The sequence below is a fragment of the Lissotriton helveticus genome, chromosome 5_1, assembly GCF_964261635.1.
Source record: "Lissotriton helveticus chromosome 5_1, aLisHel1.1, whole genome shotgun sequence".
Lineage (NCBI taxonomy): Eukaryota > Metazoa > Chordata > Amphibia > Caudata > Salamandridae > Lissotriton > Lissotriton helveticus.
The window spans coordinates 1,180,656,407-1,180,681,998 of NC_136065.1; the positions used below are offsets into that span (position 1 = coordinate 1,180,656,407).

Sequence of the window (25,592 nt, forward strand, 5' to 3'; positions counted from 1 at the left end):
TTCATGCCACCTTTGTTAATGTGCAGGCCCATAGGGAGTCTTCGAAGTAGTGGACTACAGCGAGCATTAACTACAACATGGCTTGATTTCAAACAGCTGTTTCTGTTACTGCGACGTACTTCTAGCGTCATTACGCTGCCTGAACTTGCTGTCGAAATGTATAGTGATTTAGCCTAACTTTGCAATTTTTGAACTTTGCATTTCTGCATTGTTAGCGCACAGTACAGGCTGCTGCCTAAAAAACAATCTATAGCACATGTGAGGCATCACGCAACAGTTTCTATAAGAATACCCAAGGTGTATGGTTATTGCAGTGATTCTGATACTTGACATCTAAATCTAAATCCGTATTTGTAAAGCGTTAACTACTCACCCTTACGGGTCTCAAGGCACAAGGGGCCTTCTGTGGAAATGAAGTGAGCTATTGCCCAGAGTCACACGGTGCTGGGCGGAGCTGTCGCCGGCGATCGAACCACGAACCCTGTGCTCCGAAGTCAGCTGCCCTGGCCGCTGCACCACACCTCTCCATACTTCTAGCATCAGCAGGAGTGGCCAGTTTAATGTGTAAAACTGTTCCTTAGGACATGACTTATTGACTTGAGATGCAGCTCTGTGATAGTCCGCATTGATGCCAGCTTCATAGACACTGTTGCCACCTCAAGGATAACTTTTTGTGAAGCGTTCCTTCTCAAAGTAAGACTCTGGTCTTGCTGTTTCTCAAGGTCACCCCATCGCCCCTTCAGTGCAATCTTGAAACCATTATTGAGACCAAGGTGAGTTGACAAGTCTCAGACTCTGGCCTACCTTTCAGATCTCAAGTGATCTGGTAACTGGGGAGGGTGGTATTGCTGAGCCTCAGAAACCTGTTGGCACAACGCAGAGAGAGAGAGGGAGGAGCCCCTTTTCATTTCCCTTTTTGAAATCTGTGTGGAGACGAGGCTAATGGGGCTTGTGAAGGGTGCCCAAACACCCTTCCCAAGAAGTGAAAGAAGAAAGGACACCTCACACACCCGTCAACTGCTTCTGACCTTTCCGTTTGAAACTAAGGTGTCACATTCAGAAGACATCAGCACTCCATTCTTGGTATCCACGGTCCTGATTTGGTATCTGTTATTACCAGTCCTGACCCCTCAGGGGACCAGAACTTCTGCTATGAAAAATGTCTCATTGTTCAATTATACCTTAAAGCCTAAATCTGTATACCGTCCCTTAAGAGTAATCATTCATGTCAACTAATCCTCCTTCAGTGTAAATATGGTAATTTATTATGCTACATTTCAGAATTGGGGATATTTCATTCAGTGTGTATCACTGTCATAAAATTTAAAGAGGCTCCAAGTCCCACTAACGTATATCATGTGCACCCGGCCAAGAGTTTTTGAGCCATTTTATATAGACAAGGGAGCATGCCTCTCTATTACGCACAAGCTGCAGATATGAGCCAAATGGGCAAACATGAATTGTCTAACATTTACAGGTAAATTCACAGACCAGGTGAGTCGGATCTTTTTGTAGGGGTTTCCTCATCTTTTCTGCTAGACAAAATGTCTTTAACATGAGTATATGTGCATGCATTTCCAGTGTGGGAAACTACCTGCAGCGGTGTATGTGTCAACCAACAAAATTTTGAGTTCCCTTATGCAATCCCTTATCCCGCTCCCGGTTCCACCCCAATCCTGAATTTGCTACGGTAGAAATTCTGGCAAGCTCGTATAATAACCACAAACATAAATGTACTTTATAATTTTAGGATTTAAGAAGTCTTGTCTGTTCCTTTAATTCAGGATGTGGAATTTGCAATAACAAATTAAATTTTTGTGCCCCAGACGATACCTTTTATGTGTGCAAAGACGTTTGCCCGTCAACACTGAGGTCTTTTGCGGTGCTTCATCATTAGTATTGAAGACATAGAAGATCGAAATGTACTATGTCTCTGTGTTGACCTTCCTGACAGTCCACAACTCTTGGACCATGCCTTGGTTTGAAATGCAGGCATATCACTGATCGGACATATTCTTGTGGGCAGCACATATAGTGGTTCTCGCAATTAAAAATTAAACATCTAAGGAGATAAATACTGTGCTCTTCTGTAGTATGATCCTCTTTCCACAGATTATCCTCGCCTACCAAATTCCTTGCTAGCTTGTCTCTATTTAACATTGACATATTAGATATTCTTTTATTGTAATACATATTTATTTTTAGAAATACAGTTCGTAGCAAATATGTCCAACATATCAGTACTACTGTTTCTGTCTGAAAATGATACACATGTTAAAGACCAGTATGTACGTTTGCAAATGAATGCATGTCTACCTCTTTTCAATATGGAGATTAAGCAGTCGCTCTTTTAGTTCTAACTTTGTGGCAAATGAGCCGACAGCCTTAACACCTCCCCCACCCCCTTCCAAGACCACCGATAGTCTATAAGGTTTAGGCACAACCCGTTCCAACATGATTTAGCGTGTGCTAGGACATAGTTAATACTTTCCAAATATTTTTTTAATTGCTTGTTGTTTTATGGATTTAGGGAGCAGCCTAGTTCATGTGGGCATGTAATAATGGCTGGCCTATGGGATACATCAGTGGTCGGTAAGCAGCAGCGTAGGTGGTGGATCTTAAGCACTCTTACGTGTGCCGTCAAAGGTCAGGTTGAGTAGGCGTGCATGGGTAATGGCTCGGATTTAATCACTGGCGTAGTCCTCGCATGTTCTGCGAGGCTATGGGCTGTCGTGCGGGAAAGCCTTGAAGTGTATGCGGTGAATGGCACTTCCACTGAACAGTGTTAACAGTCTAATTATTGCAAGTGGCACGGCACCCTTAGCTAATGTCAGATAGTAATTCCAATTATGTAATCGCTTTAATGAGAATACCCACAAACCACTGTAGACAGTCTGTTTTTCACAGTTGTCAGCGCTGGCCGTGGTCCATGAAAAAGCATCTGTAAAGAAAACCAAGCGGCTGGTTAGACCCTTGCACAAGGAAGTCTGCAAAGACATTCATGCTATGAACTGAGAAACATTTCTATTTCGCATCCACCTGGAGGCGTTTTTCATATGTGCCCTCTCTGTTCCTGGCAAAAACTATTTTCGATTTTGAGTTTCCGAATTCTGGACAGCAGAATTCTGGGCTATAATATGAAAAGGTAACCTATCTCCGTGAGAAAAGGTGCCTGTTGTTGAGATTGGTGTCTAACATGGAATGCTGGCTAGGAAAGGCACCATTTCATCTTTCTAAGGTCAATAAAATAATATTTAGTTGGATAACAAGTTGACTTTATATTAAGAGCCTCAAACTGGGTTAATATATAAGATATTTCATTGTAGGCCAGGTGTGGTTGGCGAGTGATGTATCATCCAGTGGCGGCTCCTCCGCCTTGCCCCACTGCTTTTTGCAGTATAAAAACTGGAAAATAACATGATTATAACTTGGTTATTATCATTTCATTTTTTCCTGCTGCAGTATCTTGTAGGGGTGGGGTGGATCTGGTGGGCACTCTGTGTGTGTGTGCGTGTGCAGTGACTGATTGGCCAGACTGCCCTTTCGGGCAGGCCAAACAGTCATGCGTAATTTGCATGTTCTCCACCCAGGATGGATTACTTCCCGAGTGGAGAACAGCGCCAGGCTCCCATTCTCTGGCTAAAGTGGCGAACTACGGCTCTCAGACCAATCACGCTGCTGCCTTGCATTTAAGGAAATTTCTTTTTTAAACCCCCTCTCAACTCCACTGCTGTTTCCCCTGAGCAGCCTCCACTGGCTGCTGCATATTTCTAGTGGCCCTGATTATCTGTTACGAGTGCATGGTACAAAGAAACAGAAAGTCAAGATTTAAAACGTAACACAGTGGTTGGGGCTGCGCTACTATTAAGACTTCATTACTTCCCAAAGGAACTATTTATAGCAACCTTAGATTCACAACAAATCGAGAAAATAACACAAGGTTCTAAATCCATGCGTTGCAGGTTGCATGAAACTTCTTGATGCCAGTTCATTGCTCTCTGCCCTATATTGGAAGGATTGCAACTTATGAACTACAAGTAACACAATGATCTCTGTCTCAAAAGCAGTGATCCCCATTTCTATCTACTTAAAATATAAATCTGTGATCTGCGTGCTACACAGTGTGTTTTGCAGCAGGCACATTAGCCCTCTATGCTACTTTGAGTCAAAATTGTGACTATATAAAACACAGCTCTCTCCAGCAAATGCATTAACCACCAGTTATTTATTTTTTCCAGAAAATCTCTGGGCACACTAATATCTCTGCAGCTGGTGTCTTTTCCCGCCACATCTTGACCCCCAATGTATGGGTTTCCGGAGTATATGTTGAATTTTTAACACTAGTTGGGAAGCCCAACTAGTTTTTAGAATCTAAGATACTTATGATAAAATGCTCATTCGAGCTACTGAACCCCATGAGGAAATTAGCACTCAGGTACAAGCAGAAATGGTCTTGGCTCTTACGTGGGTGTTCTGTACATAATTCTGATGCTCTAACCTGATATAGGATAGTATTGGGACGGTCACCTCTGTCAGGCTGCAGGCCTTAGTCCTCTCCCCCTAGAGCACGCTCACATAGATTGGCGTCAAGTGTACTGTACTTATCATCCTAAAATGGAGGTTTCGAATATATTTGTTCCTGGATATTTCCTTGACCGCTGCCCAAATGCTGTGAGGATGAAAGACTGAAGTCCTGTAATTACAAGAAGGAGTTTGTGATTAAAGGGACTGAGAGGAGTTGTAGAGTAGGTGGTCGCATTCACGCTTTTACTTGATCAAGAATGCCCCTCAGTCAGAGGAGTACAAATTCATTTTGATGTCATTTCAAAATACATAACAACATCTAATGTCGGGGACAATGGGAATGTTCTGTAATTCTACTCTGAGGCCAATGGGCCCTGTCCCAAGTGTATACCTCTTTCCCTAACAGCAGGTATTCTGTTTGAGCGAGTTGCAGCGTAGGGCGTAGAGGTAGTCAGGTCATGGACTATATTCTGAACAAAAGAGGTGCAGGTGCACTGCCACTTGGGCAAAGGGGTGCTAGGGCCCCAATACATCCAAATCCTGCCTGAGTTTTGCTGTCCAGCCACTTGGGCGTTGAGTAAGCCACCTTTTGTAAGTAAGAGCCCAATAGGCATTAAACTCAAGGCTTAGCATTTTAAATAAAATCCTTGATTGCTCTGGGAGTCACAGACTAACTTTGAAAGTTTAATGTGATTTCATTTTCACCCGTGGCAGCTGGCATGGCTCGCGGGTGGGGGGAGGGGGTCAGGCGCGGGGACGCAAACATTTTTTTTTAAAAATCTTACCTTCCGCCGGGTCCCGGGCTCCACGGCTCTGGTCTTGCTCCTGCTTTCCTGCTTCCTACTTCAGGAACAAGAAGCAGGCAGCCAGGCACCCTCCCCTAAGCCAATCAGAATACTGCAATGCAGCATTGTGATTGGTCTGAGCACAGTGACATGGCACTCAGCCAGGGGATAGAGGGGTGTGCATGTTCCCCATGCCGGCTGTAATGCAGCCTGCATGGAGAAGGGGAAAGTGTGCATGACTGGTTTGGGCGGCCCGAGAGGGCAGACCAAACAGCCATTGCTCACTTAGGAGTGGGGAAACTATTCCTCCCCTGCCCTGTGAGCAGAGCAGCCCGCCCAACTGCCTGCCCGCAACGGAAAAATGTAATGATAAAAACTTAACGTTATCATCATTTTATATTTCCTTGCCTTTCCACTGCTCGAAAGCAGTGGGGCGGCGCTCCTCTGCCATAGCGGAGGAACTACCACTGATTTTCACGAGGTCGGTCAGATTATGACATCTTACTTCTCAGCCCTTTGCAATCGACTTTTGCAAACACTCTCGACAGAACCATAAATACTTTTCTACATTAATCCATAGGGACTGTGGACAAAGCTCTGATCAACTCTCTCTCTATCTTCAGGAGTGGGAGAAGTCTATGAAGCTGGAAGAGCTTCCTGTTGGCACCTGAGAAAATCACAGTAAATTCATATGCACATGAGAGGTCTACATTCGAAGATTCCCTTTTCCAAGTATTGTGGGAGGGGACCCTGAGAGTTGCCATCTCCAGGCCATTGATTTTAGCTTTGGTTATGTCAGAGCAAACTAAACTTCATCTCATCCAGTGATGGAAGTGATGAAGACATAATGATGCTACCCATTCATCAGCGATCAGTCTCCTGTTGAATAAGGGTGTATGCTTTGAAGTGCACCTGTTATTGCTCCAGAACACTCACTAGTAGGCATGTCAATGGAAAAGTAGCATGGAAGACTGATGACCCTGTGCCACTCCGCAAGACACAATCTGAGTAGATTATTCCATTGTTACACTGTGAACTTGCACAGTGCACCCAGAAAGGAAATATCAGATCTGCACAATAAGATTTTGTGATTCACTGTATCATAATCTCCAGAAATTTCTCAGAGAATCAAGGCATCTTGCCAGCCTTCATCAAGGGTCTCTGAGGTTGGCCAAGGAAGATTCTCCTCATACTCAATGTTCGGTGAGGTGGAGATGATTGCTTCCAAATGAATCAAGGGCATTGCCACACCGTTTCCTTGGAAATCCTGATGCTGGCTATTTTCAAAGCAATGTTTCTGCTTTATGGACTGTTTCCCAGTAATCGTTCAACATTTTTGAAATCTGAATAGGTAGCACTGCCACCCTTCACAGTGAGCCTTACCCTACATAAAACATGAAAAAAATAAGACTGACGCGTAGAATTTTGAAAATTTACAAAGCATGCAATCTGTATAGTGAAGGGCTGCATATTATTAGCTGAAAGACAGAAATAATTTAGCATCTCACAAAGTCTAACTGCTTTGAGCCTCGCATATGTCCCTTTGCTTTTATTCTCTATATGAAATGTTTTTTTTAGAAACTATAAATTGAAAAGTCAGTAGTACTAAACAACCTAAAAATTTGTTACAATTATCATCACATCGTGTGCCTCTTCATGGGCACCTGCAAATCACAAAAAATATAAAACCTGTGGAGTCCCCCAGGGTTCCATACTGTTTCCTGTCCTCTTCAACCTTTACATGGAGCCACTTGGTGCTCTGCTCACAGCGTCATGATTCACCAATATGCTGATGATACACAATTCCACTTGAAAGTCTCCTTTATTTCTGACATCTAATGCCTCAAACACGGCTTGCACATCATCCAGCCCTGGATGTCCTGCTCCTTCCTATAGCTCTGTCCAACCAAGGCAGAATTCCTTTTATTTGCTAAGAACAGCAAACAAGATACAGTACACACCTAGCTCAATGGCGTGAACATTGACAGCTTCAAACCTCAACCTTCACCAAATGACAAACCTCTAGGATCCACTATCGACACCAACCTCACCCTCGAGGAACACAGTGCGAAAAATAAAACTACCTTGTACCAGCTCTCTTCTAGCTAAAGTCAAACTGTTTCTTTCAGAAAGTGACTTTAGTATAGCTGTGTAAGCCCTCATTATCTCCTATCCCCTGTAGGGGGGTAATGCCCTACTCATTGAGCTCCCAGACCCTATAGTGGCAGCCTTACGGGGCACCCTACATGCTGGAGCACGTCTCATCCGTGGCCTAAAGAAATATGATCACATCAGTCTCAACCTGATGAAACTCCATTGTCTCCCCTTGTAGATCCACAATATCCTCAAAAATAGCTGCATCATTTATAAAGCTATCATGACCAGCAAATCCCCCCTCCCCCCCCCCCCCCCGCCTTTCTTGCAGACAGTGTTGCAATCTCTGGTGGTTTTCAGCAAGCCCTCTGCCAGGACATCATCAGACCGCAGACTAAGAAGTGTAAAAAAGAAAAGAAAAAAACAAGCCTTTTCCATCTATTTGTGTTTGTATTTACTCCTATAAAGTGCACTGCTACCCGAAGGCGTCTTGATGCTGTGTACCATGAGAGGCCTGAGCAGAGGATCTGAGGGGAAAACATGTAAAGTTATTGAAGAGAATGGTCTTTAAAAGTTTATGAAGTTTCAAGAGATTATATTCTGTGCAGATGGCTAGAGGCTAAGCATTCCAAGCCTCAGCTATGCAGACAGGAAAAGAGGAGCCTCCCAGATGTGCTCTGCAAATCTTATGAACAATGACAAGGCTGGCCATGCAAGCTAAAAGCCTTCTTGCATGGTTGTAACTCATTAATCTCAAAGTGATAGACTTAGACAGCAGATGGGGTTTAAACTTTTCCTTGTGGCAGAAACACAAGGCTTTGAATAGGCACCGTTTTTAACCAATACTCACAGTGGTGTAACAATAGCCCCCCCAGCCCCTGTGGTGCATGGGGGCCCCCGAGCTCCAGGGGGCCTACTCGGGCACTTTGCAAGGGTGGGCCCGAAAGCTCCTGGCTGGGTCAAGAGCACGGGGGACCCTCTCCATGCACTTTGCCGGGGGGGCCCTGAAGTTTCGTTACGCCACTTGGGAGACAATGTAAGGGCATTAAATCTGGAAAAATGCTGCCCTGTTTGGGTAATCGACCACCAGCCTGGCGACGCTGTCACACTGCTTCTTGCACCCAGTAGTTGGAACAACATCCACATATCCTCCGGGACCACTCCAGTGTTGTTAAAATTTTGTGAAGAGTTGAATGAAGACTCACCTCTTTAAAGAACATGAAATCACAATGCATTAGACGTCTCCCTCTCATCTTCTTGTCTTTTTGTTCATTGACTTTGTGCTTGTCTTTGACCATTTACATTTCTCGGCTGCCTTTTGGTAAGGCTTGTGCTGTAGAAATACCATTTATGTACATACATACATACATACATACATACAACTGACCACAGAGCATCTAAATTGCTCAGTGGGGACGAGTGAAAATATTGTTATTACCTCAGTGAACTTATATGTTGTGACTCTACTTCTCTAGCAGAAGAAATAAATGTAGCTCCCTCAGGTGCAAGATGCCACCATTTTGCTAGTGACTGTTTAGTAGTTCTTTGCCAGAGCACAGATTCTCCATACAGCAATGAGACAGAGGGCTCCAATGCCCCTTTTTCTTGTGCCTCTCATCCAAATCAGAATTTCCTACTAAGAATCTTAAGTTACTGAATTCCACCATGAAGGAAATCCTTTGGTTCCCTCCCTCAGCAGCTTACACCCATCTCCCCTTTACTTCCCTGTAGACCTGACCGCCAGGAACCTCGTATCACACTATATCTTCACGAAGCTGCTGGATTCCTTTATTGCATACACCAAGCTGCCACTTGGTTGGAGTTGCTCAATATTAGGAAAATACACCAGTCTCTCCTTCAAAACTGATATATCTATGCCCAACATATTGGTAATGTGAAAGTTGGGTACAGCAACATCCTAGTCACAGGACTCTCCTCTTATGTGTTCTACCCATAGGGCCAGATCCTCAGTTTCACCTCCAGGACACTCTTTAACCTAACCAGATTACCTCAACCGCCTTCATTGGTAGTATGCTGAGCGGGATGTCTGTCATAATCTGTGCACGGTTCAGGATGTGCACTTTTGTATTCAAACCACACATGATCTGCGTTTTCAACCACACCCAACCTGTCACAGGTGACAACCCACTACAATCTCTACGCTTTGCCAACATTCACCTCCTGACTGTACCCAGGCACCCCGAGCCCTCTTCAGAACGCGGATTTGTTACATTTTGGTTCCTTTACCGCCTCAGAGCACCCATCCCTTAAATCTTCACCTCAAATCCCTCTTGCAGAACTTTGAAAAACCATGCTCTGCAGTCCCGGTCCCACATCCCTCAGATTTCCAGAAAGTGCAAATACGCATGTACATATTTCTGTTTCTCTTTGAAGTGTCTGCTTAAGCTATATAACTTTAGCTTATATGCCTTGAGAGCGTATGTTAGGTTCATGTCCATGTTTTATTGCTGAAATCACCCCACGTCACCAGTCTACCTTGAAATAACCATCCCAGCAGTTAATGGTGTTAGTGTATTTACTGGTCTGTCTGTGTGCAGCCCTTGAATTAACCCCTTCAGTGCGCATGACAAAGCCAGCTCGTCATGGGCATTACCTGCGCTACGCGCATGACAAGCAGGCTTTGTCACGTAACGCGGGTTTTTTAAAAATTCAGTGCGCAGCGGGAAAACCCGCTAGCGCGCTGTTGGACCCGGTCCTTTGGGCAGGTTCACCCCGTGACTTTTTTTTGCTTTTTCCTAGCCTGTTTTTGGAACCTGGGATGGTGATTTTAGGCCTCTGCGCACTTTTTCACTGTGGTACAGTGTAAAGTGCGTGTGCTCTCTGTGTATGGATGGTGAGTGACCTGCCCTCCCATAGGAATAAATGGGGAATATGTATGCCCATGGTAGATTCCTGATGCATGGGGAGTGCAGGGTCGAGTTTGATATTTGTGAACTCGTGAGAAGGAATGCTGCAGAATGGTGTATGCGGCATGGCTGTGTCTAGTCTAGAAGCGCTACTTTTAGAAGTTGGCATAATTGTGTAGTGAGTCTGCTGGCACGTGATTGGCTGATGGGCCTGGCCCAGGCATGCCTGGGCCTGCTGGTAGATGGACTGTCTGGTGAGTAGGACGGGGTCTGCAGGGCCCTGGAGGAGGGGGTCTGAGTCAGCCGTAGATGAAAGGCCCCCATCTGCTGTCAGGGGTGGGAGGAAACAGCGTCTGGTGGAACCAGGCTGTGCCTGTCGGCCCACCCCTGATGGCGCTCCCTCCTGATGGCCCACTGTCACCTCTGACCTGAGGCTGACAGGAGAGGGAAACAAGATACACCCAGGGCTTAGGGGCTCGCTTACACAAAGACTTCAAAAGACTTCAAAGCCTTTTCTGTGTATAAGAAGGGGCTGTGTTCCCTTCCAAGTTGTTCTTGTTTTCTGACTTGAATCTGCCAGGGGCGTGCTGCTGCTTGGGCTCAGGGGAATCTCTGAGTCCTGCCCAGCCCCTGGACTCCTGATGAACTTTCCTGGACTCCTGGGGGGGACCCCTCTGCCCTGCCTGGGCTGAGGGGGGGACTTGGCTTTGCCCCCCCTGGGAAGCGCTGTGACCTTTGCAGCATGGAGAAGCTGCATTTCCCTGCAGAGAGCGCTTTATTTGGCCTTGAACCCTCTATGCTGCCTGCTGGCGCTTGGGAGCGCTTGATTCGTAATTCTAGCGCCTGGAAGCGCTGTGGGTCTCCCTGAGCGCCTGGGAGCGCTCTGTGTGGTTGCTAGCGCTGGGAGCGCCGTGGATTGCCGTGGGCGCTTAAGAGCGCTTTGTTTTGCAGAGGCCGTGCCCACCCGGCATGACCAGCGCGACCGAGGACTTCCCGAGCGCTGGGAGCGCTTTATTTTTAAGGCCGGTGCCCACCCGGCATGGAAATCACCGCCGCTGCCCGAGACGAAGCACCGAAGGGGCCGTGCTAGGATTGGCCCGCGGTTGGGGGCTCATCCCGGTGGGCCGCGCTGCCAGTGGCTGGCTGGTCCGGGATGGTGTGATGACGTTTCCCCGGGCCGCGCTGTGATTGGCTGCCGGCCCGGGGAAGGAGAAAGAATAATGGCGGCGGTGGACGGGGCTCCCCTCGGCTGAGGGAGCCCCAGGGAGACGAGGCGGCCGGTTGGCAGGGCTCCCGTGTGCCGAGGGAGCCCTGCAGAGACAGGAAGTCCGGTCGGCTGAGGAGAGGAGCCGAGAGGGCAGCGCCGGCAAAGGAGAGCCCAGCGGAGGAAGCCGCGTGTGAGGCAGAGCCCCCTCGACCAGCCCGGTGAGTGTTTGAAGGGCTGGGGGTAGGCGGGGAGCTCTGCGGATGGCCGTGCCTGATCGAGGCAGCGGGCCGCTCCTCTCTGCTGCCCGCGATGTGTTGAGAGCCCCGTAGGCTCTCTCGATGGCCCGTGTCCTGCCCTCTATCCAGGGGGGCCTAGTTGGTGGAGCAGGGCGGCCCCGGTTGGCAGCGGGTCGCCCTAACGATATCTAGAGCCCCGAGAGGCTCAAGGGGCCTCATCTTGTGTTTTGAGCCCAGAGAGGCTCGGGGGCCAGGTGCTTGATGTCGAGCCCCCGAGGGAGGGCTCCAACGACCCCTTAATTGTGATTAGAGCCCAGTGAGGCTCTTGGGGGGACACCAGTGTTTGTAGAGCCTGTGTGGCTCCAACGTGGACCTAGGTGTTGGTAGAGCCTGTGTGGCTCCAGCATGGCGCAGTGGGCGCCTGAGGGCCAGTGAGGGCCCCGACGCAGTTTTTCTCCAGCTGCCCAGCAATTAGTGGGCAGCTGCACCGTTTAGGCGCAAGATGGAGAGGGATGGAGTTGGCACAGAGGTGCCCGGCCAGTCACAGCTGCGCAGCACTTAGTGCCAGCTGCAACGTTTAGGCCCTTGTGAGTGTTCCCAGGGGCCCAGCAAGTAGTGGGCCCCTGCATCGTTTAGGCCCCTGACATTGAGACTCAGGGCGTTCTAGCCCCAACAATGCCAGTTGGCCTAGGGACTGCCACAGATGGTGGCTTATGTAGGTCGTGCGCAATTGTATGGTTATTTGCACCTCTGAATGTGATTTCTTGCATCATGTCTTATTCCTGCACCTCTGAATGTTTTTAGACATCATGTGACGTTTGCGCTACTGTATTTTTCTGGTACCTCTGAATGTATTTTTATTTCATCATGTGCTTTAGTCTTAACACCGCTGAATGTGTAGGTTTATGCATTATGTGTTTTTCTTTACTACTCCTCTGAATGTGTTTTATACATCATGGGTAATGTGTTCTTTCTTAGACCCCTAAATGCTGTGTGATACTTAGGGTGTTGTTCTTTTTAGTACAGGTGGTCCGAGTGAGGTCCTGGTCCCCTGCGTGACAGTCTCCTAAGGGGTTAGGGTTGCGTAGGTGGTACTTACCTGTTCCCAGTAGTTACTGGATGTGATCTATAACTGTTACTTTGTGTTACAGTGAAGTTTATATACTTTTATTCTAGTTTCTGACAAGTATTTCTATATCTGCAAAGTGTTGATTCTGACAGTGGCCCAGGTGGCCCTGTCTTGTAAATAATCCCTTGTGAATATTGCCGTGCCAGTTGGCACAATGTACATGTGTGATTTCTATCTGATATGTTTTGACAATACAAAAGTTATTTTAATATAACCTTGTGTGGAGTCTCTTTTGGTGGTGTACCTAGTATGTTGTTGCTGTTGTGCGCTGGCGCAAATGCTTTACACATCGCCTCCGAGTTTAGCCTAGACTGCTCGCGCCATGCTACCTAGAGGGTGAGCAGGGGTTATCTTGGCGTGTGACTTCCTTGCCCTGACTAGAATGGTGGTTTCTGCCTGGCTTTGGCATCAGCCTTAGCCTACCAGAAATAGCCGGTTCTAACACGCGCATGCGGTTAAGATGGCTACCGTGCTCCCAGAAAATACATACGCCCAATACTAAGTTTCCTGAGACCATTGAACTATTGTTTTTCCGAATTAAAAGAAGGGTTCACAATCATCTGGACATGGTAGAAAATTTACGTCTTCACGTGAATGTGCGTGTTCCGCAATTAATGTGTGCCACAGTGAAACATGTTTAGAGTGCTGGAATGGGTAAAAACACTTCGCTGTCATAATTTGGAGGTCAAGAGATGGCCACAGAAAGAGGATGGAGTCATGAGGAGCGAAATCTAACGTTCAATTTAGACATTTAGTTCTAAAATCTCTGCCCTGAAGAAATTGGCAACAAGGAGAAATGTAATAGTACATCTGTTCTGGTTCACTTAATTAGTCGCACACAAATAGCATTTAAATTATCCGACTTGGATTTGACACCTGCTGCAGAGATCTTTGTGTACTCAGCGATTTCCAGGATATAAAAACAATACTATAACTCTGGTGGTTAATGCACTTGCTGAATAAATCTGTAGTCTAGTCACAGGTCTGCCTCCTAACATAGCAGAGTGTTAATGTGCCTGCTGCAAAGCAGAACATGTATTCTGCAAGTCATAGATTAGTGTTTTCTGTAGCTAGCTCAGCGGGTTACCTCTTTTGCTGCAGAGATCCTTTTATTACCTCTAGGCTAAAATGTATAATTCTTGTAATATGGCTCAGTGGATTATGAACCACCATCAAGTAACTGCATGCAAACTGCAAGATGTAAGTTTACAACCTTACTGCTTTTTATCAGTCTTTTGTAATTCTAAGATTGCTAGAAAATGGTTCCATTCTTATAACAATTTATTAGTAACTAGTATGTAAATAATTATTTGAATGAGTGCTCATGTAGACAGATATATATGCCCTTCTTGCAGTGCATGCATATCACTTAAATGCAGCGCTTGAAAAAAATCAAGAACCTGCCTCTCAATCATAGCTTAGCTCAAGCACTTGTCAAGTGACAAATTGAATGACTGCTTCTCGAAGGCATTAGCATCAAACAGTTAAAGCTCCAGCTAGCCCTCAGCCGTGACAAGGCTTGAACAAAAGGATTGCTGAAGGCCCATTAAGTGAGGCATTTGTGATGGCGGGACTGAAAGTATGAGACCTCCTTCACCCTCTGCAGGTTGCTGCTCTGAACACAAAGCAGGTATAGCGTGGGCACCACAGACTTTGTCCGGCACTAAGTCTGCATATTTCAGTGAAGGCAGTAAGAATACAGCTTATAAGTAACTACCAGATCCAGGATCCAGATGGAGCCCACTCATTTTACAGCACTGCATATGTTGGTGTTCCAAATATTTAAGCTTCCCCATATTTCTGTGTTCCCAGAAATGGTTGTATTCTGTTACTTCCTCTCAAAAGGAGACGTGGAAATGAAATACACCTAGCTATGCAAAGACAGACTTAGTATTCTAACTCTACTCATGAAATATGTGGTGGGAAAGAGTGTTTTCGGGTACCCTAGCTGAAGTAAAAGCATGGAAATGCTAAGGCACATGTAGGCAACTCATTCATACTATTGTACATTTGGCACAAGCTGGCTGCAGATGGTTGTTCCCAGAAACAGCGTGGTAAGGGTATTAAAAACAGACTGCGCTTCTGCCTGCATTATAGGATAGAAGCTAAGCCTGGGTGGAGTTTGCAGAGTTTTGCTACGTGGAACTCCGCAAAGTGCAAAAAAACCTATTCCCTATCCCGAGCTCCACAAGCGGCGGCGTGAGTTAGAAAAATTGCAGTTCGTGATCATTTTCAGCACCGGGTGTTTATCCACTCTGTGAAATTATTGCGCACTGCACCATGCACAGCGCAAGCAGGCGCTGCTTTCTTTCTGCCGCTCAAGTAGATTTTCCACTCGAGCTCTAGCTTTCTCAAAGCAAATAGACGATTTCTCAACACGAGCGGTCACAAGCATACGTGGCCACCCGCATTCAGCAATCCGACCGCCTGTCCGCCTGCCCACGTTGCCAAATCTCGCAGGGAGGTTGATTTCCCTCGTTTGCGCTCGCTAACTTAACTTTGACGAGCACGAATGAGGAAAAATCTCTTCTGGAGGTGAATTTTCCTTGCTCGTGCTCGCCAACTTAATGTTGATGAGCACCGAAAAAAACTCTGCTATGCGAAGCGGAGTTTTTCTGAACTCCGCGAGCTCCGCATAATGTGGAGTGTGGAAAACGCTGCAAACTCCGTGAGCGGAGTTCACTGCCCAGGCTTAATAAAAGCCTCGATACGTGTCCGGAGGCCCATGGAGAGTTTCATATATTCTTTGGTGGGATGTAGATGTTGATGCTGCTCACAGTGGCTGTCTTATCATATTTTCTTGCCAAAGTGTAGCAACACCGTCTCCTTTGAGCTCATTTAACTCCCAAACAGGGCAAACCAAGTCTGTTGTTATTGAACATCGCTAAGAGTTGTGCAACCGTAAAATGTAACACGACTATCTCTACATTGCTCATAGCTTTCGATCTCTGCACTTGGGTTTCTCCTGTGCAATCCATGTCTCCTGTCTGACTGCGCCTTGCTCAGGGGTGAGATGAATCTGTCAACAAGGGGCAACAGGAAGTTGCACAGAGGCAGTAGTACCGGAAGGAATGCATTTTTTCCCATGAGTACCATGTAAAACGCTATTTTAAGAGTAGGATAAGGACTTATCGTACTATTATGAACAGACTTTAAAGAAAGTGAAAGGGACATATACAATTTAGCTGCTATTTTTCATAATCCTAGTAAGAAACAATATACAGGAAGCGTTGGAGAGGTTTGTTGAACTGGTTTTAAAATCAGACCGCCACTGGTCATTTTTGAGGGTGTGAAGAAAAGGTAGGCAGGAAGTCGGGTAATGATGACCTCTTCCTACAGGAAGTGGGTCTTTGAAGGCATTGTTGGGCAGTTTTCATGGTGGTTGGAAGGGTAGCCTTTAAAGTATGCAATATTAATAGATGCGGGTTTTTGGCAATTTTTGCAGGAGACTAAAACAACATAACATAGATTTGATTGGCTAAACACTAGATAACAGGAGCAAATCATGGAGAGGACCCTTTATCAAGCAGGGCTTAATTCAAAGGTAAACAATAAACGTTATTGGACCGACTGCAGTGCGCGACAAAGGGATATTCAGCAACCCTTTTTGCTTTTTGCCCTTCTGCAGAATAAGTGGCGAGGGCGTAGGACAAGCATTGTGCACCAGAAAAGAGATATATAGGGTCGTTTTAGAATGTTCTTGAGGCATGGGAAAAGCAGAGATTGCAAACTGCATTAGCCTGCAGAGTGAGTGAATAAAAGGGAGCTTGGAGTGAATGTATAGACAATCATTGAGGATGTATTCATACCCATTATAAAAATAAGAACCTTGAGATTATGCTCGATTAATGAACTCCTCGTTCATGGAGTGCTACTGGGTGGATTTTAAGGCATGGAAAATTAAGTTTGGGTTTAAAGGGTCTGCAAAAGTTGGAAATGTGCATGCTCAGTCTCTTCTTTTCTCCTCCACAGCTTGCATCTGTAATGGACACGCCAGCAGCTGTGAAATGCAGACCGGGAAATGCCACTGCACCACCAAAGGGATCAAGGGAGACCAGTGCCAGCTGTAAGTAGCCACCTCCATTATTTCAAACATTTCCACTGCAGTTTGTGCCACCACCATAGTAACAACCTCAGTGGCAAGCACCAAGGTCACCCTCTCATTTTCAGTCTAATTTAACTGAAGAAAGAAACGTCATGCTTACACCCAGTGCCACAATACACCTTACAATACCCCATTACATGACCGACAATGGCAAAGTCTTCCTTAACTCACTGAGCAAAGGGCAATGACCACTATAAGTCAACAAAGCATTTTAAGCCTCTCTCCCTTCTTCATGGAGAAACATGCACTTTAATACACTGCATCGCTGGCCAAGACCCGACACCGTGGAACTCCAGTTAACGGAGAGAGCCCTCACAACCCACCAAGCACCGCCCACAGTGGGCACATTATAAATCCAGTTACTTTGCCAGCCAGCACGCCAAACAGCACTCCAAACACACACAGAACACCAGACAAACCAATCTACTTGGATTGTGACTCTGGTCTACAAGGAGCCACAACCGTGCTGGAACACACACCGCTAAGCCAGCAGTGCTCTGAGGCTATTCCAATGGTTGTCTTATCCTTATGCAGAATAGCATAGGAGCACATACCATAACTCAGTACAAAACCTCACCAAAACTGGCCTTGACCAACGTTTAAAGTGCTGGAACTAGCACATTTTAGCATTCACAACTATTGAATGAAGCGCGTTACTAGTTGAGTTTCACCCATTCAATTTATGCAAAGCTAGAACATTAATTTGTTTGTGTTTCAGAAAAGCTCCACTGAGGCAAAAATGTGTTTTAGGGTCTTTAGCTGTCAAGTGTGGGCCCTTACATACCAGGGCCATATATTACACGAAATGGCCCGGGAACACAACAGGCGTATGGTCCTGCTTTCTCTGTCCCCTGTCTCTGCAGATGCTTGCATGACCCATTCTGTAATACAGATCGCACCTGTGCTACATGTGCGCCGGAGCCATCTTTAGGGATCAGATGGTGTGGCCCCCTGCAAATGAGAAGGTACTTTGCCTGAGCACCTAAGCCACATTACAGATGCAGAGGAGACTCAGGAGGTGCATGGATTGCCGCCATATTGAGGTGATCCACAAGTAGTGCGTTCGCAGGAGGCAAAGGGGTCCCAGGTACCCCCCAGGCTTCCACCTCCAGGCGGATGCAGTCACTCTTGGCAGCTCATGCTGGGGCATCTCTGCTCCTATTGCAAATGCAGCCCGTGTTACCACCTGCACAGTGAAAGGTGAACCAGAGACTGGAAATGGCGGGTCCATCTGTCTTTCACTGCAGGCACGGGTTCACGACTGCGCTGGTAATAGCACATGTTTTATGATAAGGCACACTATCCCAGTCTGTGCGCAGCACAAATACTCAAATGACAGCACACAGAAGTGTACAGAGCTCCGTATCCTTAATATGGGCCCGGATGTCCAATCACATCTCTCCATTTATACAAATACTGTGTGAGCGCGGCAAATAACTTTCGTTTTCTGTTCTTCAGTTGCTTTATACACCGAAACAAAAATGCTTAGACATATGCTACACCCCAATATTAACCACTGTATTTAAACTAGACTGTTGTTTTAATAGTTTTTTGATGTTCAAGACTATGATGTTCTAACTTTGCACAGTGTCTTAATTTACTCTGTCATCTTTGTGTTTGCCTGTTTGTTTATTTCATTATGCTTGCTTTCAAGGGTACTGTGATACAGTGGCATTCATGTCCTGGAAGAGCATGGGAGTATTTTTACAAATGCATTTAAATCTTTGTTACAGTAATTCTGTAAATATGCCTCATTAACAAGGTTTCGCAAATTGCTTAATTATTCACTACGTCATGTAGGATGAATGGGCCATGTTGATGTATGTATTGGTCCAATTAGACTGCTCGTTTTCATTGGACTGCCCAAAGAGCTCTTTCCTCAACAACCGACACAACTTGTGATCTTGCTCCCCTAACATTAAAGGACAGATTGAAGAATAATTTTAGATGAATGAGTTGCCTCAGAGACGATTCATTCATTGCTCTCTGCTTGTTATGAGTACTGTAGTGATGCCCATGTGCAGTGGCAGTTGGCGTCTTCGGGGGAAGCGGGGGGGACTGCGGCGCGTGCAAGTGCAAATAAAATAGAAAAAATAAATACAATTAAACACTTACCAAGTCCTCTGCGCCGGATCACTTCTTTCTTCAACTGCTGCCTGGCCACTAGGAAACTCCCTTGACCAATCCTGGTGCTGCTCTCATGCTGTTAACCAGCATGAAAGCAGCGACCTGATTGGAGGTTGCGGCTTCACTCAACGCTCCACAGTGCTCTCAAGCCCTGCACTTGCTGTACAGCTGGGTTAGAGATGTTTAAAGTGTGCATGTATGACTGGCCATCAACATTTTTATTCTCTTGGGGCTTTGGGGGTAATTGAAGTGGGACAACGCTTCTCAGCTCCAAACGGAGGCGCCGCCCTTGCTCATGTGGTGATGAAACTTCCATCCAACACTGTTCAGTCAGTTTTTGCTTCTCTTTTCTGCTTTCTTGATTCTCTTTCCTCCTCTGCAGCCCTTCTTTCCTGGCCTTCAAATGCAGCCTGATCTGCACAACTTGTTTATTCACTGAAATTACTTCAGCTTCTTTTGTTCGTTTCTGAAAGTAAGGGGCTGTCGCTCTTGCTTCAGCCTTGCACACCTTAGTGATGTTGAGGTTCCGTGAATTCTGAACCCGTTCCATAAAGGTCATGGTTTCGTTATGAATTTGATATTGGCGAACCGTAACTAGTTAGTGCGGCAAGTATGAGTGTTTTCGTAATGTTAGACGGATGGATTCACTACGTATTTAGGGATTTCGCTCTGAACCCTTGGGTTCCATTTTGTGTATGGCAGCCATTTTGTGGTTGCCCTCACATAGGCAGATGACTGTGGCTGAACAAGTATTTTAAGTACATGTACACCTTCGCTCCAGTTCGTGCTGACTCCTGTTTGACCTGAGTGAACTGACCCTGTTGCCTGAAGCCGACCTTGTTAAACCAGTTCCTGCCCTTTAGCTGATCAAGATTAAGGATCAGAGCACAGGACATCGTAAAGTTTTATTGCACACAAATATGCCTTATCCTACTCTCACCTGTTTCTGCTCCTTTCTTAATGGTCTATTTATGATTGGGTTGTGGCCTTTTTTATTATGGGTTCGTTTGACCTGTCTAAAGAAGAATGTTGGGTTTGACCGATGATTGAACATGGGCTGGGCAACTGAAAAGTGTGTTTGTCGGCATGCGATACTTCAGTTGTGGAAACATGTGATTGGTTAAACTGTAAACAATGAATGTTTGCCTGAGGTATAATGTTTGACATAAAAAGGGATGACTTGCTGTGTAAAATTGAGCAGTCTCCTGAGAATTCATTCCGTGATGATTTCTAGGACTTCTGTTACTGGCTGCAGCCAATAAATTTGATCTTTGACGCCACCAAGAAGAGTCCCGTGTCTCTGTATTCTAAGACAGGTGGAACCCGAAGACTTTGGGCGTGCCCCTGGCGCCGCTGGGTATTAAATAACCCGGTTCTTCAATGTTTGCCACAGAGACCCAGGGAGCTCTATGTGGTTTCACTGAATCAAATGGTCCAATTTTGGGACCGCCTGTAGTGTATTGTGAGTGATCTACTGTAAGTCCAATATGACCCAGTTGTGTTTGATTTTTAATAGACATCTACATAAAGCATTCTAAAGGGAGCCTCCAAGCTCTTTCCATTGTCTTCTTCTTTAAAATGTATCCCGGCAGAGTATAATGAAGTTGGACTGTCTTGCCTGAAATCATCTTTTGTGTTTCCATGGGAACCCAAGAATGCATTCTGCTTGGCCTTTCTTTACTCAAACCTGCACAAAGTAAGGGAGAGTCCTGACAAGGGGCATGTGAAATTCATGCAATTTGCTTTTGCGTAATTGTTGTACATTTTTGGAAAACTACATGTAATTCTGTGTATTACATGAAATGCAAATATGGCATTTAGCACTACATTTCAGCACAAAATGCGTCTTTGCATCAATTTTGGACATGAGCATGCATTTCAGTTTAAAAAATATCATTAAAAAACACTGAAACCCGAGAAAGACAGCTGCTCGCGCGCTGGTCATTTGCTCTTTTTCCCCACACACACTCGTGATGTAATGTTGCCACAAACATGGCATAATTACACAAAGAGGCATTGCGGTTTAACTTCAGAAATTTCGCTTAACAAGAGTAACGTGAAATTCCCCAAATTACACTGTCGTAATTAAAATTTCGCCTAGGCCTAGTACTGACGTCCATTTAATATCCAGTCCGCTGATGGGGAGGGGTGACAGTGACATGCCAATGGTACTACTTTGCTGCCTCCCCTAGCATCACTTCTCAGCCTGTCAGCAGTCTACGAAACCCTGATTTCTGTGGTACCCTACGAACAAATTGACGGACTCATTACAAATGATGTTTAGCAAAAAACACCCCGTTTGGGCACGGGCTGAAATAGCCTGTAATTACGTTCAGTAAGTGGTATGGATCCGTTTTCTGAAAGTCATTTCTTAAACTGTCAAGAGGCTGCAAAAATAGAAAAATAAATAGGTTATTGGTTTTTAATTCGAGCTATCATTTCGAAAAGCATTTGTTCTGTGGCGCTGCGGCGTGCATGGGAAATTCAGAGGCGTTGTTTAAAAATGAATAAATGCATCGGCCCCGGGGAGAGGCATCCGCGAGCACGACTGGCCGCCATTTGTTGCTGTGATGAAGGGTCACTGGAGATCCTTGTCACGCTGCCAGGTCTTGGGCAGTTTGTCATTTTGTAGGGCCGCGCGCTCTGCACTGATGCCTGTTATGGGAAGCAATGGCTGCTGGTATAAGGGCTTTATTGATGGGCAGGAGGGGGAGGGAGGGGGGCTGCATTGCCAGAAGCATCCTGAAGCACTGAAATTGAAAATGGAGGGCTTTGCTTTATTTTTCAAGAAGGCTAGTGGTTGATACCACAAATCAACACGGTATTTAGCCAAAAGGGATCATTCGACCCACACCGTCGCCTCTATGTTGCGTCAAGCATTCCATTGAGGTATTGAGTCTGCAGCTATTCATTTCTGTTGTGAATCTCGAAAGGTCTCATTGCCATCTTGGCAGGGCTTTAAGTGGAATGAAAAAACGGGAAGGGGGTGTCTCTCAAAGGGGCGTGGTCAATGTAATTAAGGGCCTTGCTTAAAAACATGTAAGCTAAAAATCTGTGCTTAGCATGGTGTACCGGCCGACTTGTATTTTGCAGTTTCTGTCATTGCATCTAGATATATGATACAACAAGTAACATCATAACTACAACAAGTCAGGATTATCGGCTTGCTCAATGGTTGTTAGTTGCATAAGATAAGCAGCAACTATGGCTTGTATATAATATTGAATAAACCTCCACTTAAAGCCCTGGTGACACCACGACAATGTTGCTGCTCTTGAGTTTCAAAAAGAGAAGGGAAATCCAGAGAGAAAATGACTCTCCTTAAAGGATTTCCCTTCCCCTACAATGCTCACCTGGCATGACATCATGCTGTAACTTCTCTACTTGTGAGAAGTGAGCACTCGAACATCGATGTGCCTGCTGTCACTGCAGTCCAGAAAAGACACGGACCGCCTGTGCCAGGGCACAAGACAGAGCCCGATAGAGACCCGTTTCGAGGCCCCCTTTAAAAAACTGCCGGTGCTCGGCACTAGTGAGACCTGGCGCACTTAAAGCCCTGCATCTTGGGCTCAAGAACTTGCACAGTCCGTGAACGTTTGATGAAGATGCTACAATATCAGCCAGGCTCCTAGAGTGCCAGGGTAGAAACAAGGTAGCTGAATGCCCATCATGCTGCACTGACAGAAGAGAGATCAAAAGGACGAGGTGTCCAAAGTGGCAGCCGTCAGGGCCAGACTGGCTACCGGGCATTTTGGCATTCTGCAGAGCTGGGGGCTGATGTCACTGCGGTGGGGGCTAATTTCGTAGATGGAGACCTGCGAGTGCTTCGAAATCAACAATGCAAAACGAATTTCGTTTTGCACAGGCAGGTCACCATCAACGAAATCAGCCCCCAGCTCTGCAGAATGTCAAAATGCCCAGTAGCTAGTCCGGCCCTGGCAGCCGATGACCAAGCTCCTCAGGCCCGGCTCCAGGAATTTTTATTTGGGTGGGCCAAGGGTGCATTGGGGTGGGCCACTGGGGCTCGATTTGTCACATATATTTCTGGTTAAGCCTGCTTCAGGGCCCTCCTTTATCTCTTCTTAGTCTTGCAAGGCCCAGTAAAACACACTCTTTTCCAAATCTCTTTTTAAATGTTATCACTCTCAAAAAGTGTTTTTTCCATGTAATGTTCCTTTGATAGGAAGAGGAGGTTTCTGAGGTGAGAGTATCAGGCAAGTGACACTCCTCGGGCTCCCTCTGTGCCGGCCTTCAGGGAGAATCCCTCTTCATTACTACCTCCAACTGACCACGGACTCTGCAACATACTCCCTTACATTCTTTATTATCCACTTCTCCTCTCCAGTGCACCTCATCTCACAGCTGACCTTGGGCCCCAGCCCCATATCAGGCTCCATCGGTCTCCACTTTCATTTTGCCCGGTAAAAACATTAGAAAAATCACCTTCAAACTTAAAACATTGAATATAGCAGTAAATATAATTATCACACACTTTAAAGTATGTTCCACAGTAGCCCTTATGACCAGACTGCTAATTAAATAAACAAAAACAGAAAGGCCATGTCAGGGCCGGCTTTAGCGCTGATGTGAAAGTCTTTTTTGGCTCCGCACCAATAACCTCTTTCTCCATAAATACCTTTACTACCACCTTCCAACAGTGCCCCTCATCCCTCCATGGCCCCCTATTGACTTCCTCCTCGGATTTCCTCACTGCCTCACACCACAAGTGTCCCTCATATCCCCATAGCCCCTCCCCTGCATGACCTCCTCCTCGAAGACCAGTACCCCTTATCTCTGTAGCCCCTCCCACTCATGACCTCCTCGTCTGACTCCCTCACTACCACCCTCCACAAGTGCCCCTCCTCTCCCCATAGCCCCTCCCCCTATTGACCTCCTCCTCGGATTTCCTAAATGCCACCCTCCACCAGTGCCCCTCATCTTTCCCTAACTCCCCCCTCCACCCCACAATCTCCTCCTCGAATTCCCTCATTGCCACCCTCCACGAGCACCCCTCATCTTTACGTAGCCCCTCTATCATATGCATTTCATTTGTTGTATAGCGCTACTCATATCAGTGTAGTGTGTGTCAGTACTTTACATCACACACACATTATACAGAGACAATGAATCATACAGTATGTAAATCAGCCTATAGGGAATGTTACATAAGCAAATGAGAATTACAAGGTGTATGAATCACATGTCATCCATACTGGTGGGCAGGCTATTTTAAGAGGGTTTGGTCTGGGGAAACACAACCTTAGGATTTAAAGTGTATTCCATGGGGGTCAGATTTACTGATAAAAATGTATATCTGCGCAAACATACTAATTTTAGCAACATTAGAATAATGAAAGACTGAGGAAGTTCTAACTATATCACAAAACAAAAAAAGCGAAGTTCTAACTATACCATGCACGTTTGTAGGCAGCTCTTCGATGACAGTTCATAGGTCACTGTCCTATGATACGATTGTAACTTCTGAACTCCAAGTACCACAAGGATCTCTGTGACAAAGGCAGTAACCCACTGAGCTATCCACATAAAATACAGTGCATCTGCATTTAAAAACTACTAAGAGACAAATGATTACTCTCCCGCAGGATCATTAATCACCAGCGTTATCTGGGCATTTTGTATCGTCTTATTGTTGTCATGCATTGGCCACAATATTGATAAAAATTGTTTAAATGAAGCACACATGAAGTATGTGTCCTGCTGGGCCTGTGCAGATTTTAAAAAGAAAAAAATGTAGTAACACGTTCTCTTACCTACTCCATTAGTCAAACTTTGTGTCACAGCCTGATGTGATAAGCAGCTGCAGGGGTCAGGAAAGGTGACTAAGAATAAACAAACTTCTTTTCTCCTGCCCTGCATAGAAAAAGAAATATCAAGGCAGCAGGACAGTAGACAAAGGTTACCAAAGGTTACCGACTTCAAAGAAAGGATTTGTCACCTTTCGCCAAGCAGAGATGAAGGGGTGAAAAAATAAACAAAGCCTCATTAACATGTCAATGGTCTTCAAAGACCTGTTAAGTACTCGGGTGAGGGGCTGTGATAATCTAATACTGTCTTTGTGTGCGCGCCCGGGAATCTGTCTCGGGCCGGGCTGACACACAGGACCTGTGCGTTGCACGCCTGCCTTCCAGCCTTCACTGCTGAGGGCCAAGGCTCCTGTTTGGGTGGGCCAGGCCCATGTTTGGGTGGGCCAGGCTCATGTTTGGGTGGGCCAGGCCCATGTTTGGGTGGGCCAGGCCCACCCGGCCCACCCGCTAGAACCGGGCCTGAAGCTCCTGTAGCCCGATGATCAGTTTCAGGTGAATGGTAACGAAGCGAAGAGAGCACAATGAAGAATATTCAGGCGGACTAAAGTGAGAGAACATGTCTAGTTGGCATAGAGGTCACAAGCCAGTATTTAAGTCATGGAAATGCAGACTTGACATCTGATGGTGGACAAGGACACTAATCAAAGATTAGTGAATTCTGAAAACAAACAGAAGCAGGCCTAGAAAAGGAAA

At 46.0% G+C, this 25,592-nt stretch overlaps 1 protein-coding gene across 1 annotated transcript in view; it reads left to right on the plus strand.

Moving 5' to 3' along the window:
• The window catches only part of ATRNL1 (attractin like 1), a 2,439,979-nt gene that overhangs the window by 1,247,639 nt on the left and 1,166,748 nt on the right, over window positions 1-25,592 (plus strand). The window contains exon 20 of the mRNA XM_078643887.1: window positions 16,815-16,908. Coding sequence (XP_078500013.1) covers window positions 16,815-16,908 — 94 coding nt within the window. The remainder of the gene's footprint in view (window positions 1-16,814; window positions 16,909-25,592) is intronic.